This window comes from Aplidium turbinatum, chromosome 1, assembly GCF_918807975.1.
Source record: "Aplidium turbinatum chromosome 1, kaAplTurb1.1, whole genome shotgun sequence".
NCBI classification, from domain to species: domain Eukaryota; kingdom Metazoa; phylum Chordata; class Ascidiacea; order Aplousobranchia; family Polyclinidae; genus Aplidium; species Aplidium turbinatum.
Genome location: NC_137472.1, coordinates 24,658,449 through 24,678,595, shown reverse-complemented (window position 1 = coordinate 24,678,595; position 20,147 = coordinate 24,658,449). Strand labels below are relative to the sequence as shown.

Genomic DNA, 20,147 nt, shown 5'->3' with positions numbered 1-20,147 from the left:
AGAGGTACGTCATTTTCTTGAGTACGGACTTGTCTGATTCACGGTCTCTCGTTCTGTGCACTCCATTTTTCACAAGTTGTGAGGCGATGGCATTTGCTGAAATGGGGCATTGGCGACGAGAGGCACGTGATCTGCCAGTGAGGTTGTTGAGTGTACTCCATGCTGTGCGGCTGGAGCGCGTGAAGTCGATTGAGTCTATGGCTTCTGTCCAGCGCTCCTTCCTCTTTGAATCCAATCTTGCCAGCAGGGCTGTTGCTGAGTTGGTGGTGGCGGTGCCCTGGGAGGAACGGAGGAAGTCGCGGTAGAGCCTGTCGCACTCCACATCCCAGCAAGGTATGTAGTTTTTCCGTCGACCTCGCGGGATGGAGTCTTTTGCCGCAGATATGATTGCATCACAGAAGTCCTGGTAGGCTTCATCCGCTTTGATGGTGTGTGGGGATGGGAGGTACTGCGTAGCTTTGTTTGTGAGGAAGCTGTAGTATTCCCAATCGGCCTTTATGAAGTTCTATCGCTTGACAGGCTTGCTCGGAATAAGTGTGGCAAGCAAGGGGGGCGTGATTAGCGAGAGTCGGTGTTGAGACCTTGGGAATTTCTCTAGCACACGTCTGTCCGGCTGGCGATCATTGGGGTCATCACTTGTAAAAGCCAGTCTGGGTTCGTGTCAGTGTTCCAACGACCGGAGTGGAAGCTCGGTGCGCCTTTAGGTTCGTATAAGAGGGCGAGCTTGTTGTTGGTTGCCCAAGCGGCCAGACTTACTCCGTCGTTGGTGATGGAGTTGTAGCCCCAGTCAGTGTAGTGGCAGTTAAAATCGCCAGCGTAGAGGCTGGGGTGGGGGAACACTGGGATGGCTGTTGATGTTATCCGCGAAGGTGGGGGCTTGTAGACATTGACGATGTTGTAGCTTGCTACATCTACACAAGGCCACTCGATCTCCGATTGAGCTTGGGATTGGTCAACCAAGGGCCAGCTCAGCCGGTCATGGACAAACGTGGCGAGACCGTGTTTCCTGCTGCAGGTTGCGCCTGCGAGTGTGAAGTTGGTTAGTACCAACTTATCCACAGATGTGCAGTGAGTCTCCTGGAGGAGGATAATGAGGGCTTGATGGCCAGGTGATCGATGATGTTGAGCTTGCTGGCCGTGATGCCCTCGGTGTTCAGCTGCAGTACGGTGGGCGTCTGTACTTTTCGACAGTGCGAGCACTGCCGTGCCCTGAAAAGGGCATTTCCCTACCCACCCTGCGCTGAACAGTCTCATTAGCTCTTGTTTGACAAGCTTCGTTTCGCATACGTATTAACACGTGTTCCGGAAGCTAATCTTTTGGATATCCACCACTGGTTATAGCTCTTTATGGCAATGGTCCTACTAACACGGATGTAGACGAATGCCGTTATATGATGTTTACCAATGGTTGCACTATTCAAAGGCTGCTACCAACGTCAGCTGCTCTGATGCAGCATACATGCAGAGAGATATATCAAGCTGAAATATGGAAATCAAGCCTCGTAAATGTTCAGCAACTAGGCTACCTTTTCTTTTAGCTTGGGGTTGGAAACATGATGATGCAAATCAGCTTGTTCCGTTTTGGACCCCAAGCCAATCCGCATCATCGGTTCACGAAATGATACATCATTGTAGTTATCAGTAGGGCCGTTTAAAGTCATTAAAGTCATATTTTTTTTCATGCATCAGTAAGTCATGAAATCAATTTTAATGCAAAAACCGCATCCCCATGAGGTATATTAAGAAAGTTATGAAGTCATATAAAGTCATATTTTCCTGGTTAGGTCATAAATCAGCCTTTTAAGTTATATAGTCATATTTTTGAGTTATAAAGTCATACCGTTGTATGCTTTAAATAAAAAGTACCAATTTAAGCGGTGAAGCAATTAAGCACTAAGAATGTAAGACAATTTCTGATTGAACGAAGGCAAACTGTAGGATTAGCCTACATAACAATTACAGTCACAGACCTATATTTTATGAGGTCACACATTGCATTAAAGTGAAAGAAATAGTCAATGCATGGGAAGGTGAAGGAGTTATTGTAAAGAGCGTCAAAAATTCAGTCAACGATCCAAAGTTGACTAGTCAGTTAACAGAAATATGCCTCCACTACAACAATATTTCAAACTTAATACTCAAAATGGAAAGTTGTACGTACACCATCAAAGAGGCCCATGCTGATCTAAATGCCCTTGATTTAGGAAAAGATCTGCTTGAGCTCAAAAATTACATTAAGAAGCGATTGGACAAAAACGATGTGAAACAAATTATGGAGCTACAAAGACAAGACATTTCACCAGCGCTTCATGCAAAACTGCAGAAGTGTCAACCCACGTCAGCGTCTGTGGAGCGCTCATTTTCCTTACTAAAGTCATTTTACGTCCAAATCGTAACTTCAAAGACTCTAACATTCCACACTACATGAAACTGTACTACAACAGTGGTTTAAAATAAAAATGGATGTGTATTACTGTTATGTTGCGTATGTTTTACTCTTTAGTTCCGTGAGTGACGTTGTTCGCATGTAAAAATAAACGATTTTCACATAAAGTCATATAAAGTCATATTTTCCAAAAAATAAAGTCATATTATTGATTTTTTATGGTCATATAAAAATGGCCCTAGTTATCAGTCTACTTGTGGCTCTCGATGTTGCTTTAAGAAAAAATCCATAAAATGCACAAGCCTTTGTTCATCCGAGTACGAAACATGCAATTCGACCACAAAATCTCCAATCCTCTCTGATGTTTCATCTTCAATCCACATTCACGTTTTATTTCCAATCCACACTGACCATTCAAGAAATGCTTTTGATTTTCTAAATTCTATGTTGTAACTTGTCGTACGAATTTTCTTAACATCAAATTACGTATGGTATGAATGTAACATTAAAAACCGCTACCGTACCGGTAGTTTTTTCATCTTGAATTGACAGTGGATTTAGACATTGCATAATGTGGTGTTGCGTATTCATTTGATTTGTAGATCATAATTACCGTAGGCCTACATATTATTTTAACTTTTAAAGTGGCATGGCTAAAAGGGAAATTCACCCCTGGTAGTTGTTCTTCTGTTTATATCATTGATGACGTCATTATTGCGTCATACTGTACCGGTATTATTATTATTGCTTGCGATTGCAAAATTTTAAGCATTTGCAAAACTTATGATGATGATATTTGATCGCTTTTTTCGGAATAAACTTTTCTTTGGTTCCTGAATTTCAAGTTGTCTAGTCCTAGGCTAATAATGTAATGATGACGTCATAAAAGATGCAATCATGACGAAACTACTTTTGGGAATTGTGAAATGGTTTTAGTAATCGGTACTCCAACTAAAACCAACAGCAAACGACCAAATAGGTTAAAAAAGCAAAAAAAATTGATGACGTCATAATGACGTTATCAATCAAACTATTTTGTGTTTGTTTTGTCTCACTTATTTGTGTAGCCTATGCTTTTTAAGTTAAAATATGCAAAAATCAAATTGCACAAAAATGCCGTAAAAAGAGCTAAAACGTGATTTCTGGGAAAATCCCCGATTTAAGGGTGATCACGTGACCCAAAAAGTTGCGGCACCCACTAAAATCAAAGTTGGGTTGACAAACTGCAAAAAAACAACGTGTAACACGTTTAGCATAAAGATTCTCCTAAGGGCCTGAACTAGAAGCGCATCATCACTACGTAGTGACTGAATCATGTTGAGTGAAGTATTTACCAACTTTAACGATTTATTTATGTCTGTTTTGCGCATCTGGAGGCAGGTATCGGCTAGCTTCAAAATTTCGAGCATGTTTTTCATCAACACAGCGCAGGACTCGTTTTTAGGGTTTCTTTGACAATCTGTGATAATTTGGAATCTTTTTTCATGATGTAATTAAACAAGTTTATGAGCAGGCCTTGTTCTTTATGCACAATTTTATCATAAGTAGGCTACCTAGAAAACTCAGTTCATTTAGCCTACTGCCAGAAACTACACTATTTTTCTATCTACTGCACTGTAGGCCTACTCTGGATCTAACCAGCAATAAATCTAGAGTCTGTCTGTTTAACACAACATTCGACCACACAATGAAACAACACAAGAAAATCGCGTAAAAAACTGAAAAGTCAACGAAAAGAGTTAAGACTAATTAACATCATTCTTCTCAAGGGGACTAACATTTTTGGAGAGGGGGCTTTGCCCTACTAGTTACGGGCCTGGTGTTAGGTAATGACAAAATCGCTTTATTTTAGAAAGATCTACGAATATAAAAGCTATGTATTTTCGTTGCAGTGCACCTTTAAGAACTAAGTTTATGCTCGTTTAACTGCCATTTGCTCCATTCAACGTAATGAAGTAACAGGTAAGCTATCATGTACTCCAAATATGATTGAATCACTAGCCTACTTGCTAAACTCTGATTTTAGACGGGTTTGCAAGTTGAATATGAAAAGCATTGATGTAGCTAGAAAAAAAAAATTTTAGGGTGGAAGCAACTTTGTTTTGGAAGGAGGGCAAATATATTTTAATACTTGAAACAAACAGTTAGTTTAAAAATATAGCTAAATGTAGTCAAACGATTATGAAACGTCATTCAATATGCAATACAATGTCATTATATTCAGTCGCCATCTCCGCCTGTTCATCAACACGGGTCATCTGCCTCCATGAGTCACGGTTTTGAACTAGGTGTCGCCAAATTGAGTTGGGTCCATGCCTGAATGTTATGCTATCGTGTTGGTAGTCTACCTCGTTTTCTTTTTTCAGTTGACCTTAGGCTACCTTCCAATGCAGATTTTGCTGACTCCGGATTTTGATTTTTTAGTAGGCTATGGCCGAAAAATTTAGAACTTTTCATTTTATTGCTGCTGCAACTGCCACTAGGTCTTCTGTTTTTATGTAGTCAAGTAGCTTTGGTTGGTCATGCTTTCCGTAATATGATTTAAGTAGCTTTTGTTGGTCATGCGTCTCATAATGTGATTTTGAAAAATGGAGTTTTTTCATTGTTTTGGACGTCTAATTAACGCGTTCTAGACTGTTGTATAACTCGACTGGTAAAACAAAGGCGCTAATTTTTTTTTATTTTAGTTTGATTGAAAGTTTGTTGGAGATTAAAATCTTATCTTTCTTCTCAAATGCTCATTGTAAATCAAATTTTACAAAATAAATGTTATTCTCAGTATTGCCACAAACGCAATGGTTCAAAACTTTCTCCCGATTTGAAAATGTTGGAATAATCTCATTTAAAATTTATGTTTTTGTTTTTAATATTTAAAAAAGGTCATGAAAGTTTAGACCCGGATCCTGCTGCTATCAAAAAAACAAGATCCAAATCCGATGAAAAGCAGTAGCCTAAGAGCTGCGTCCAGATCTTGTAGGCTACACCTCTATGGTCTGCGGTGACATGTGAACTTGTATCCGGTCAACGGCGAAAGCGGCAATCTCAGCCGCACCGTGGTCAGGTCTACTGTGAACCCAGATACGCGCCATCGCTAACAACACAATTCTGATATCTCTCCCAATTAACATATTTCTTATTATGACATTTGAATCTCTCCCAAATTTATTTAGTTTCATTAAGTTTAAATATTTTGAAGTATGAATGTTCTTGATCCTTTTGAATATTCGTTTGACTTATCCATTTGAAGTTTTTTTTTAAATAAATAGGCTACGGTAGCCTAATAGCGTAATGAGCTAGCTGTTTTCTGGGGATTGTGGAAATGCACCTTGCTACTATTCATAGTCTATGTGGGGAAGTGAGATTCAAAAAATGGTTGATCAAATATTTTGCGAGTCCATGATGATGTTCATAGGAAGCGATCACGATTTGAGCAAAGAATTAAAAGCGAAAACAGTTGAATTAGCTATTAGCTTTGCATGCACACTCTCGATCGATCGGTATCTATAAAAATGCGGTAACTTTCAGGATGAAATAAAAAATTAGTTAACTGAAAGGTTCCAAGTTAACCTTACAATGGTAATCTTGAAATACAAACAAGATGCAAAGAGTTTGTAGTTTTGCCTATTGAGCTGCTTCGTATGAATGGCTTTCTGTTCCTCCGTGACCGTATCCTGAAACAACATTGAAAATTGGATTTGTTGTTACGCCAACCTTTATTTATTTGTATCAGACTCAAGATGGTCCATATTACAATCAAACATAAAAAGTAAAAATAATAAAGCAGATACTCAACTCCGAAGAGCTGAGTCGTAATTGGTCGTAATGTACCAAATACAAAGAGTGATAACAATAGTTCATAAACCCATTGATTAGAACACAAGTTACATCGGGTTACAAACTGATATAATTTTTTACGAATGAGAGCTTGAAAAGTTGTGGTATTGTTATCAACGAATGCAGAGGTGATGCTGCATCGTCTCTGCAGATTAAACAACATTCTGCAACAATTATTGTATCCAACACGTGAGCGATTACTACTGGATAAAAGATAGTTACACCATAGTTGACAGGCATATAAAGGCATACAATAGGAACGAAACAACACATTTTTAACAGCAATTAAACATTTGAAAAACCTTGCTTTATAATTTAATCAAAGTCAACCAGTAGGCTACTTGGCTCGTAGGGGAAGTGTAGGACCCATGGAACGGTCTTCGTTAATTGACCACCATGTCTAAAAATTAATTAAAATTTCCTCATTTACTTTTCAACATTGTTCTGGGATTAACATACCGGTACCTCCACAACTACTAATTAATTTTCTTTCTTTTTTTATTTTAATAGTTGTGGTACTCGATTTCGGACGTTTCTCTCCTGCAGCGCTTTGCGCTGACGCTAATTACTTTGTACGCATACACTTTGTTTGCCACTGTTGAGTTCTGTCTTGCATACTGAGCTGCAGTTGCTTTGTTTAACCTTTAGTAGAAGTGTTGTTTGCTGAGTTTTGTGAGTTAATCTTATTACGTTATGCAACTTCTTAGTTAATTAAAACCAATTTGTTTGTGTGACTAAATGTATGGTATTACAATTGAATTAACTAAGAATAACGGCAAAGCTAAAGCCATGGATAAAGTGCTGAAACCTGCAAGGTTTGATGTCAGCCCGAATACTCAAGGGGCTGCAAAACTGTGGCGACACTGGCTTGTCACGTTTGAAAACTTTGTTGCTACTTTGCCGCCAAAGAACCTGAATAAATTGAATGTAGGCCTACTCATCAATTACGTGGCAGCCGATATTTACGAATTGTTCAGCAAAGCTACTACCTAGACGCCTTAAGAGTTCTTAAAGCAGCTTTCGTTAAAACACCTGTTAAAATTGTTGCGAGACATACCTTATCCACTCGTAAACAGCTTCCAGAAGAGTCCTTAGATGAATTTTTTCAAATTCTGAAGAATATAAGTAAAGATTGCAATTTTCAACCAGTAACTGCCGCTGTTGACAGAGATGAGGCCATTAGAAATGCTTTCAAAAGCGGTATTATAAATAGTAGTAGCTATTCGACAACGCCTCCTTGAAAATCAAACGCTAACACTTGCAAACGCATTTGATCAAGTGAGGGTTCTAGATGTACCACGGAAAAGCTCGGAATGCTACAAAAGTCAGGATGTCAGTTTGTTGATCAATACTTCATGTGTTGAAAACGAAGAGTTTGGGCTTGAAAATGCCGAGGAATCAACTCTTTTTTTTACAAAAAGAACTTGCTTCTTCTGTGGTTCAGACTATCATCCCCGTACGTCGTGTCCTGCTCGCGAGGCTACTTGCCACAAGTGCAAGAAAAGGGGGCACTATAGCCTACCAGCGTGCACGTCGAGCAAAACCGACCAAGTCTTTAAACGCAACAGTTCGAAGTCTTACACTTGCTACAACAAGGCCTGTTGGTGCACCTGATAGCTTAAGAAAGTCCTCCATCCCCGTCGTTGTTAACGATCAACATGCAACTGCCATCGTTGACTCGGGAAGTACGGACAATTTCATTCACTCAGGAGTGGCAAAGCGTTGCTCCTTGAAGATAACTCCAAGTCGGGAAAGCGTTTCAATGGCCACTCAGAACTTGTGTGCTGAAGTTGAAGGACATTGCATTGCCAGTATTCGTGTTGGCGATAAGCATTATCGTCTTAAACTGTTTGTGTTTCCAAACCTGTGTGCGGATATTATACTGGGACAGGATTGGCAAGCCAAACACGAAAGCGTAACGGTCAAGTACGGCGGATAAGAACCACCAGTAAAAATCTGTAACTTGACCACCTTGGATGTTCCACCACCGCTGTTGTTTCTGTATTTTCCCTTGGAATGTAAGCCAACTGTCTCCAAGTCGCGTAGATACAGTCGCGAAGATCACGATTTCAAGAACGAAACCGAAAGGTTACTTTCAGAAGAAATTATAGAGCCAAGCAACTCACCTTGGAGAGCGCAAGTGGTTGTCACGAGAAATGAACGTCAGAAAAAAAAATTAGTCGTTGACTATTCACAAACTATAAACAAGTACAATAACCTAGATGCATATCCATTGCCAAGGATAGATGATACTGTGAACAAAATTGCGCAGTATCGTGGACTTAAAAAGCGCGTATCATCAAGTCGCTATTCGAGACGAAGATAAAAAATACACTGCTTTCGAAGCCAATGGTCGGCTTTACAAATTCCATAGAATACCCTTCGGTGTTACGAATGATGTAGCTGCGTTTCAAAGAATTATAGACAATTTTATTTCTGGCGAACGTTTATGTGACACTTTTGCGTATTTAGATAACGTAACCATTTGTGGTAAACATCAAGCACATCACGATAAAAATTTTCATCGCTTTCTGGAAGCAGCTAAATGTAAAAATCTGGTTTACAACGAAAAGTGTATATTTTCCATGACAACTTTAAGCATTCTCGGAAACTTAGTTTGTAATGGTCAAATAAAGCCAGATCCCGATAGACTTAAACCTTTACAAGATCTTCCCCCTCCCTCCAACATGAAAAGTCAAAAGCGTGTTATGGGATTATTTGCTTATTATTCACTGTGGATACGCAATTTTTCTGACAAAATCAGACCTTTCGATCCAAACAAATCGTTTCCTCTTAGTTCAGAAGCATTATCAGCTTTTCAGCAGCTCAAGCATGAAATCGAAAATTCAGTAGTTGCTTCTATTGACAAAGCACTACCCTTTCAAATTGAAACCGATGCTTCAGAGTTTGCTTTAGCCGCAACGCTTAATCAAAATGGCCGCGTAGTGGCATTTTTTCCAGAACTTTGCAAGGGTCCGAACTGAAACATTCGGCAGTTGAAAAAGAGGCAGCCGCCATTATTGAATCCGTTCGAAAGTGGAAACACTATCTCACAGGCAAACGATTTACTTTAATTACTGACCAGAAGTCAGTTGCCTACATGTTTGACACAAAGCATAAAGGTAAAATTAAGAACGATAAAATCATGAGATGGCGCATTGAACTTTGTACTTATGATTTCGATATCATCTATAGATGTGAGAAAGAAAACGTTCCAGCTGACATACTTTCTTGTATTAAATGCATGACACCGAGCAAAAATACATTGAAAAGTTTACATGATTCTCTTTGCCATCCAGGTGAGACGCGCATGGCCCACTTTGTGAACCTTCGAAATTTACATTTCTCACTCGATCAAATTCGCGATGTTATCCGATCCTGTAAAGCTTGTTGCGAGTGTAAGCCTCGTTTTTATCGACCCAACGCAATGCATTTGATAAAGGCTACTCAACCTTTTAAAAGACTGAGAAATGAGTATGGATTTCAAGGGACCTCTACCGTCTACTAATCAAAACCGCTTTATACTAGTAATATGTGACGTGTACTCCAGATTTCCATTTGCCTTCCCTTGGAAAAACACAAGCACTAAAAGCATCATCATTTATCTTCAAAAACTTCGTTCGGTATTTGGAATGCCAGCTTATATGCATTCGGACTGAGGATCAGCGTTTATGAGCGAAGAACTAAAACGTTTCCTTCATGAAAAGGGCATCGCTACAAGCCGAACCACAAGTTATAACCCCACTGGAAACGGTCAAGTCGAACGTATGAATGGGACCATATGAAGAGCGATCACTTTAGCCCTTAAAACGCATGGACTGCCAAATAATTGTTGGCAAGACGTGCTAGATGATGTACTTCATTCTATCAGCATAAATCGTGGTTATGCACAGCAACAAATCAAACGCCACATGAACGTCTTTTTGCATATCAACGCAGGTCAACAACTGGAACTTCCATACCTTCATGGTTGACGACGCCAGGTCCCGTCCTACTGAAACGTCACGTTCGAGCATCAAAATATGATCCACTAGCAGAGGAAGTTGAACTCATTGAAGCAAATCCCCAGTACGCTCATATACGATTCCAGAACGGTAGAGAGGACACAGTTTCTCTTAAAAACTTGGCCCCAACTTACGTCGAAGAAGCAGAGATAGCAGAACCAGAGTCACCACAGAATACGAATGCTGATGTTTCAGTAGAACGGGGTCTGGCGGTAACAAGAAACTTTAAAAAAGTTGTCAATTGTTTCAAAGCTCCCATCCATGTGTCACCAATGGAACACCCAATAGGAAATTTCGAACAGTAGTTAAACACTCCTATACTGTAAAGCACGCAATAGCTATGGCATTTTAAATCTTTTTATCATTCGCAAAACATGTTTAGCAAACAAAACAGGAGAGCTACGTACATAGTAAGTCTTATTTTGGAGTATTTTAAATGAAAATCAAAGAAAAACAAAAAGAAATAAACAAACACACAATGCAGTGTTGGGCTCGTTGTATTTGAAAAAACATTATAGTTTTCTGCAGCTGTTGTTCAGAAAATATACCTTTTTTGTTGTATTTGGCTTAAAAGTAGGCATAACTTAAAAGACAAGGGTCCGATAAAACGCTTCGGAATAGGCTGTTCGATAGGTTCCACATAGTCGATAAATGAAAAAGCGACATTTTAACTTGTGTAAGCTCAGCTTGGGTAGACAAAACATAGATTTACCTTTAAGCCTAATATTTTTACTTGTCAATGTGCCACAACTTATGGGTATAGATTTACACTGACTAAAGAAAATTCCTTACATACAGGGAGCAAAAAGGATTGTTTTTACCTATGAAATCACACAAATGCTAAGTTATTTACTGTCAAAAAAGAAAGAAAACTCAATTATTTTGGTTTTGATTAGAAATAGTTATAGATTTGGTGTTCCCAATCGAAAAAAAATCTCTACATATTACAGGGAGCTGAATAATTCGATGTTCTATTGGCCCCACTGTATCCGTAGATCCCGCATCTCCTTTGCACGTCGAGAAGTTACCACAACGGTACTACATTTGTGAGAGTCACACGCGGGATGCTTGGACATCAGGGTGACCGTTGATAAAACAATTTGTAAAATTTGATTGCGATTTAATGCCTTTTATTGCGATTTGATGGTAATACTAGCGTTTCCACTTAATTAGATATAAATCTCTTGTAAAATGTAAGTTAAATCATTTGCTGATGTAGTGTGGCACCAGTACGATAAGCCATATACTACGTTTAAGTCAATATTCTTTTGAAAGTATTTGATATCTGCACAACGCTGAAGCTTTTCGATGTAACAACAAACACATATTCAATTTTCAAAGAACATGGAAAGAACAGATGAAGAATGAGAAAGACAAGTCGGACTAAAGGAAAAACATGCGATGGATAGAATGAGAAGGAGAATAGGAGTGAAGGCAATCGCTACAAGGAAAGAATCAGCCACCCCCATCAGTGGGGACAAAGCCGAATTTAGATGATAATAAACGCGACGGCAGCAGATTGTGCGGCATTGTAGCTTAACCTAATAGTTGACATTTTAACAGTGAGAGGCAAAACAAATTGCACTTCTTTAATAATTTGGTAGAAATACGATAAGCTCGCTATAATCAGATGTTGTCCGTGACGATTTTCACATTCCGTCGAAAAAAAATCTAAAAAAGCTCTATCAAGAACGGTCACGCAGGGCCGTTGACAGGATTTCTCGGGCCCGGTACCAATTTATTATTGGGCCCTCTTCATCGATAATGTTATGAATATAAAGGTTGTGTTTGTGTACGGTACACACTTTTATTGATGTGCTGTTAAAATGAGGACGACACATGCCGTTCAAAGGAGAAAATTTAAAGGAATGTCATTTATATATTATTATATTTTCAAAGATTTGTTGTATCCACGAATTTCCCCAACTGCGCAATTACGCATTAGGGATTTCTCCATAGACCGCGAAATGCTTGCTCTCCATCACGATCTTCGCCGGTATGTTCCTAAAGTTGTTGGAGTTTTCGGCTGAAATTAATTCTTTGTAAAGTAGACACAAGTAGCTAGAAGTGATTACCTCCAAAAAATATATATTTTCAGAAGTAAAGAGTGGGTGAAGAAAAATATTTCGTGTTTTTGAAAATAAAAATCGTGGTTAGGGAAATCACTATACTCGGCTGACGGCTGAAGTGGTTGTTTTAACCTCTGATGGCAATTCCTTTAGATCTGATTATATTAAGATCTTGATAAGGTTTGAAGTTGCGGGGAATCTTTTAAATCCGGGCCCCCTAAATATTCCGAGCCCGGGTCTAAAAGTACCAACTAGACCCCCCCCTACCTTCACGCGGTCCCCCTGTAAGTGGCATAAAACGGCAAAACGAAAACTGTAGAAACCGAACCTCGACCCAAAACGGTCAGAAAACTTCACGGGAATCGTTCTTTTCGGAGCGCGACAGTTCCGCGACGAGAGCATCACATCCAGCAAGATTGATGTGATCGAGCAGCTCGCTCATAAGAACCGAGCTCTTGTCATCCTCCTCCAGGAGACCCACTACGCTGCTGCAAAAAAGCTAGTAATCCCAACCTACTCACTAGCTGAGTCTACCCAAAGCAGGAAGCATAGCCTTGCAACGTTTTTTTTTTCGGATGACGAATCAACTTAGTAACTGTAAACACCAAGACCTAGACCAGTGGTTCTTAACCAGGGTTCGATCGAACTCCTGGGGTTCGACGAACCTGTTTCAGGGGTTCGATCGAACGTCCTCTATAACATTAACATATGCGACCTACGAATGGTATATCAGCAAATATTTTTGGAAATACCTTTGAACCACACTGAAGTACGATAAATATCGAGGGGGGAATTTAAGTGATGAATCGCGTTTTTGCTTTGCGTACTATTGGAGTTCTTGAAAAGTCACAACCATCGGCATTCAAAACGCTTTGAGGACAAGTTTTATTCTTACTTTAACTTATTTGGTTGACATCTTTGGTGCTCTCAAGCTGCTGAATTACCAAATGCAAGGAGGTAGTAAAAATGTAATAGAAGCTGAAGAGTAAATGAGTGCTTTTCAGAGGAAATTGCAGTTGTGGTGGCAGCGATTGAATATAACAACTTCGCTAACTTTCCACGTCTGGACGAGGTAATAGGTAGTTCCGATACAGCAATTAATGGCGAAGTTGCAGAAGTTCAGAGGCTTTAAGCCAGTATTTACTGAGCATTTGCAGAAGTTGCAAAATTTATTTCAAAACTACTTTCCTAAACAAGCGTAATATCCAGCATGGATACGTCAACCATTTGCTTATTATACTTCAACAGCAGATATAAACAGTCCATACTTAGATTACATTATCGAACTTCAAGAAAGTGAGGTGCAAAAAAGAAACTTAACACAACAAATGTTCAATCGTTTTGGTGCCAACAAATGGAAATTTATTCTCTGCAAAAGTTGCCCTTGAAGTTCTCATGCCAATTGTAACCACTTATTTATGCGAGCATGCGTTTTCTATTCTGATGGATGTTAAAGCAAAAAAACAACATCGGCTTTATGCAAAAATGACACGAGAATTGCTGTTTCCAATACAGAGCCTCGAATCGCACTATTGGTTTCAGAAAAACAACAACAGAAGGCTCATTGACTCAGTAATGTATTATTATTAAATGTGGTAGATTTTGTTTGTGACTCAGCGAAAATTTGGGGTTCAACGAAAGCTTGCAGACCAGCGTAAGGGTTCGGCAGGTTAGTAAAGGTTAAGAACCACTAACCTAGACCAAGTCGCCGCCACTGCTTAAGGGTGGTATAAGGCAGCCCCTCGAGCCTTGGACTGGCGAAAAAGATAAAGGTTAATTCAAAGAAGGAGTAATTGAAATGATTTTTTGTCCAACACAATCGGCTAACCAGGAGTCCGCTAACACTGGGTCGCGACCCAGCACCGGTTCGCGAGAATATACTAAAATGGCCAAGAGTGCGAGTTATTGGAAAGTATGTCCTTAATTTTGATTGAATAATTGCAGCCAAGCACTAAATATGTACAGATAAAGATTACATATTACGTAAAAAATAAAAGAGGCTGTTCATCAGGCATTTAGTTAAATAACAAGATACGTTCTACCAGGGCAGGGGGAGCGGTTAACACGGTCCTGTGTATTACGAATTATGGAAGGTACAGCCTATAGAAAAGGACGATTAAATCCCTGCTGCAAGTTAAAGTAAACTTAGAATACAGCTGCCGTGAGATGCACAGAATCATCTGTAAGAACAAGAAATTGCAAGAAAATATCGTCGGCTGCGTAACCGAATGGAGAGAACGGCTGCGCGACGTTCGTAAGGACGTGGATTCGACACCGCTCCAGAGGACGCGGCTGTATCTCGACAAAGACACTTAATGGCAAGCCAAAATAATGGGAGCAGCCGACTGGAAGACTGCATGTCACCTCGCTGCTTTCTGTCGTCTGTTGTATCGCATCTGTGATCGCAGTGCAGTGTATATTATCGCAACGGGCGCAAATAAAAACACAATTATTATTATCGTTTTTGGTAAAAAATATGGTAGTACGGCAAATGATTTGACACATCTTCTGACGCATAACAGTACATAGTCTACACTAAACTACCAGTTGGCCATAGCTGACGTACCAAAAATGCTGTTTTTGACGTCTTTATTTTTTGTCTGCAAATCGATAGTAACTCTGTCTATAATAAACAAGAAGCATATTTTGTGAAGCAGAATGTTGTTTTTTAAGCTATGCATTCATTTTATTCGTGATTGAACTATAGTTTTTATGGCCTTTAGTTATAACAGTAAGTTATAGGCTAACATTTTCTGCAAACTCTTGGACAATCTTGGTCGATATACATAGGCCTAGTTAATTCTAAGGCGCAGTGATAACCATTTTGTGCAGTGATAAATTGCAAAATGAGCCGTGATGAAGTAAATGCTTTTTGGCCGAATAATAAACAACGCATACAACACACAAATTATTTTCTGTCGTCAGTTTTGTTTTTTCTCAAAAACTCGATCAGTGTAAAATGAATTTCGTTTGAAGCTGTTTCATCTATTATTATTATTTATTTGCGCCAGAAAAACAAAACAACACGGTTTTTGCGCCAGAAAAACTAAACAACGAAATAATACACAAACTGCAAATGCACAAAGGTCACAGAGAGCCACTTTGGATGACGTCGGTTTAAAAGCTCACTAAATGGGCTATCTCCTGTTACAAATTTACATAGCCTACAATGAGCGTTGAAAGAATTGAAAGTATTCAGAACGATAAAAACAATCAGATGACATCAGGTCTGACATAAAGCGATTTGAGGAGTGAATGCAACGGTTGATAAATGAAAACATGTTTTTCCTCAATAAAGCATCAAATGTTGTTATATTATTAATGTAACGATGCCCGTTAGGCTTTTGATCAGGTCATTTATGTGGTGAACGTGAGTGCCTGCAGTTAGCAAGTTGTAGCTTGGTGATCAGTTGTGGCAATGTTGCAAGTGAATATTTCTAATGAGATCGCAGAGTTAAAAAACGCTAAAAGCAGCGAAGAAAATGTAGTCTGCAAAAGTTTTTCACGATAATGACAAAGGTGCGATTTTAGACGAAACAAAAACAATTCAACGCAAATTTTCTGAAATATAATTTCCTCTTTCCTGTGTAAGATACTATGCAACGTATATTGATATGACGTGGGTTTCTTGATAATTAACCTATAGTTGTCTTGCTATAAATCTCTTTTGTATTTTCCAAAATTGTTCTTGATGTGACATTACATCAAAAACGGTTTTAATTAAACAATATTGCGCTTTGACTGGCTTCAAAAAATTTTTTTAAATAGGTATTTTTAATATTTTTCTTCTGTTTTACTTTTACTTATCAAAATGCAAGTTGATTGGATATCGCCTCTCCTCAATTTCACAAAATAAATTGGATATGGCACGGTAGCTTAAGAAGTGAAACTGATGCACATCAAGCAAAACCAAGAGCGAAGAAACTGCAAAAACTGCTTTTGCGTATGTTTGCAATTTCACAGTTTTCATGCCATATGGCATTATGTAACTATTTTCGAAGAAAATGTGCAGTGATAACAATTTCTTAGAATTAAGTATGCGATAGAATAGCATATAGCCTACTTACCTTTGGGCCCAAACAAGGCAGAATAACACGGGATGTCGCAATAAGGTTTGTTGTCATGCTAAAATGAATAAAATAACTTGTATAAACTAGTTTGCCAATCAATGTCGGCTGCGTGGCCGAGTGGTCAGAATGTCAAGGACGTGGGCTCGACACGCTCCAGAGAACGCGGCTGTATCTCGGCAAAGATACTTAAAGGCATGCTGAAATAGTGGGAGCAGCTGACTGGTGGATTGTATGTCACCTCGCTGCTTCCTGTTGTCTGTTGTATCGCATCTGTGATCGCAGTATACAATGTTGTCGCAATAGGCGCAAAATAAAGCATCATTATTTTTATTAATCAGTCAATTTAAAACTAGTTTCAGCGTCGAAAAGTGTTTGATATGCCTAATTAACGTAACAGAAAAAAAGTTTAGAAACTACTACGTTTTAATATTTAATAAGATGAATATGTTTGGATCGAATCTCATTGGACGAAACTATTCGAAACGGAAATAAAAATAATTTTATTTTACGGAAAAAAAAAAAAATTTTCTTTGCAGTAAAAATGCTCGAAGCACTCGGATAAGCCTTGTGTTTGTTGGCAACAAATCCAGAAATAAAAAAAAAACGTTTATCAATATAGCCTACAAGTAACCATCTTACTTCTGAATGGCGACCTGGAGTTAAAGTTTTCTTACACTTTTCACACCTCAAACATGCTTTGTGCCAAATCTTGTTGATGGATTTGATTTTCTCAGCTGCATAAAGCGTTAAAATACTGTGAATATAAATAAGTTTGGTATAATAAAGACGTAGGCTAAGATATTGTAGTAAAGCCTAGACATAGAAAAAACATCATCTCACTTTGAAGCGTTCTTCAAGCTTAATATTTAGAAATAGCATGATTCATCTCAAAGATTATGCAATTGTACAACATCAGCTGATTCAGGTGCTTTATGCAAAGTAGCCTACCAAGAGTCCAAGATGTTTACATTCTATATACGCTTCGATGCAAGTTGACAAAAAGCAAGCTACGCGTCATGACAGGGAATTGGACCAGTAGCGTAAGGTCTAACGGTGACGGGGGGTAGCACGTGCCCCACAATCATTTTGAATTAACGAAAATTATATCAAAAAGAGACGAAAGTTCTTCTTCCGAATCCTCAACTAATATTTGATTATTTGATATACTTTCTAAGAACATGTTAACGTTACACACATACAATGTTAGCCCTTTTTGCATTCTAAGATTTCAGCGCTTCGAACACATATCGTAAGCAAGCTGTTGCGACTTTGAAATCAAAACGCCATTCTATGTCAAAATTGAATTTTGTTAGAAATATTAAGTTTGAACAGACGTCAAAGGAAAACTAAGATCGCTTCTAAAAACTTTGAAGCGAAGCTTGCGCGAGAACCATAAAAACACCTAAACACCTTTAGCAAACACATGCGGTTTGTTGATTAGAATTAAATTATCAATATTTTTCTCTCATTTATTGAAATCCACAATCAGCGCGATGTGACATATTGTATTCGTCTGTCAGCTCAATGCTCAATACCATGGCATGCAAAAACGAGACAACCATTGATGCCACGATGGCTTGGTTTATAAAACATCAAGTTACAACACCAAATTAATCAACTTTTCACTTGCGTGGCACCACGATTGATCCGCAGTCTGCTTATTTTTATTCTATTCTGTTGAGTTGCTTCGAGTTTTATTTCACTTTGAAAGAATTGCATTGTATCAGTGGGGGCAAACTTAGCTGTCATCAAATTGTGGTGATGTCAAGAAAAGGTTGGATAAGCCTTGAGCACTGCACTGCAACAATTTTTACCCTTCAATGGGGTAAGTTTGCTGCTACAAACAAAACCTTGGTTAGATATTGTTTTTGCTTCAATGTCTTTAGCTAAAATATATAGAATCAGAATAAGAATTCAGATAGTAATAACTATCTTTTGATTTAATTCGCTCTGCTTTGCTTTTTTGCTTAGCATTGAGCACTTTTTGTAGTATTAATAATTTTCATTGTTCGAATCAGATTCGATATTCTGGATTCGGCATAACTACACTAGAATAGATTTGAATCTTTCTATCGGAAAATGCCCATCCCAAACGACAGGTTATTTTAGGGAATTGATTCTGCTAAAAAAAATGAAACATGCAAACATTTTGCTTTGGCATAACATTGAATTAATTCAAAACACCACACTATAACATTAACAAAACTAATTTTCGTCATCTTGCATGAAATATAGGTCTAAATCAAAAGTTCGTTTTCATTTTTGTGTATTGTGTTACAAAAATGTCATCCATCCTAAACCGCCTACTTTCACTCACCCATGTAAAATTGAATTTTGGTAGGCTAAAGATCCGCAGTGTAAAACTCTCCCTGGGGGGGAAATCCAGGGTACCCCTAAATGCCCATTATCAGTGTTGCAGGTTGTTTTCAAGTAAAAATTTTAATTATTTTATTAAAGATGGTATGAAATGAAAAGAAACCAAAGGAATCAACCATACCACAAACCGCAACTCCTAAAATTTTCCAGCAGCTGGGATGCATTACTAGCCACTTTGCGCAGGCGAAAACCGGGAAAAACTAGCAACACTAGGTAGCCTACTAGCAGGTGTTGTCATTATTTTTAAAAACTAGCAGCTGACAACTGAGATTTTCGAGGGCTATCAGACCATAAACTGAACCCCACCCACTTAATCGCATCTTTAATGGTACGGTAATCTGCAAAACTAGTCCGATTGAACCTGGCAATCCTGATATTTTTGCACAATACTCGACAATGAACATTTAGAGGTAGGCCTACCGAAAATCTACCCAAGTAAATAAACCCGAAAAAAATTCACCCTGATAAATCTCGCCAGGCAAAAATTCTTAGATAATAATAATTATGAACAGAATCCAATAATATATTATTATGAACAGCATCAAAGGTAGCCTAATTATTCTATCTCTCATTAAATTCTAAAAAATGTAAACTTACCAAAATAAACCGTTTTTCCACAACCAGCACATTTATCAGACATAGCTATAGTTCAGTGTTCAAATACGCAACAATCCAGAAAGCCAAAATTCGATCTGCAATAAAAACAACGCAAAATAATAGCAAAGCATTTTTTTTAATTAAACGCAAAATTATTTTTCAATTTTCTAAGCTGTTGCCAGACGACTTGTTGATTTTTTTTTAAAGTTTATTCCTGAGACTTGCTGAAAGCAAAAACTAGTGTAAGACAACAAAAAGGTGAACAACTCTTTGCGAGATTTGGTGACTACTTTACGCAAACACTAGTAACCAGAATTCTATGTTTACTAATCTCAATTCTCAACAGTCACAAAATCAACTGATGAAGCCGTACGACAGTAAAATAAAATGGACATGTGGACAGAGAAGAGTTGCCACATCTAAAACTCAGAAAAATTCAAGACCAACAAATTAAAAATAAGTCAAATATTTTCCTGCGCAATTAATTCAATTCCTAATGTAATGTGACTTACAAATACAAAACTAAAACGTTTAAAATAAGACAGAAACAACGTAGTAGCCTACTAACACTTTGCAATATTGTAAAGTGGAGTTCCTGCACGTACGCTCAACCATATTGGCGTTTTTAATGTCGAATTCGAAAACTTTGGCCTGTTTTATGCGTTTAGCAGATTATTTGTGGTTTGGCATGTTGGCATTATTTTAGAAATTGATTTATGCACTCTAAATTGAAGTTTAAAGAACTCTGTTTTGTCTATCCTTTTTACAACATTTATAAAAAAAAAATCAGTTGAAATGGCAACCTCTTGCT

The 20,147-nt window shown here is 38.3% G+C and overlaps 1 protein-coding gene across 4 annotated transcripts; it reads right to left on the bottom strand.

Moving 5' to 3' along the window:
• Window positions 1–5,547: 5,547 nt before the first annotated feature.
• LOC145776629 (cysteine-rich protein 1-like) lies at window positions 5,548–19,435 on the bottom strand. 4 transcript variants are annotated; one of them, XM_082587869.1, is made up of 5 exons: window positions 19,337–19,435; window positions 17,003–17,097; window positions 16,361–16,418; window positions 7,278–7,332; window positions 5,548–6,057 (listed from the first exon to the last, which is right to left on the bottom strand). In XM_082587869.1, the coding sequence occupies exons 1-5, from the start codon at window positions 19,377–19,379 to the stop codon at window positions 5,955–5,957; spliced, it is 354 nt and encodes a 117-aa protein (XP_082443995.1). In that variant the 5' UTR covers window positions 19,380–19,435; the 3' UTR covers window positions 5,548–5,954. The 4 variants fall into 4 exon arrangements, with proteins under 4 accessions (XP_082443995.1, XP_082443988.1, XP_082444004.1 ...); XM_082587862.1 differs by having other exon boundaries at window positions 17,003–17,117; window positions 19,337–19,431; XM_082587878.1 differs by lacking the exon at window positions 7,278–7,332.
• Window positions 19,436–20,147: the final 712 nt, after the last annotated feature.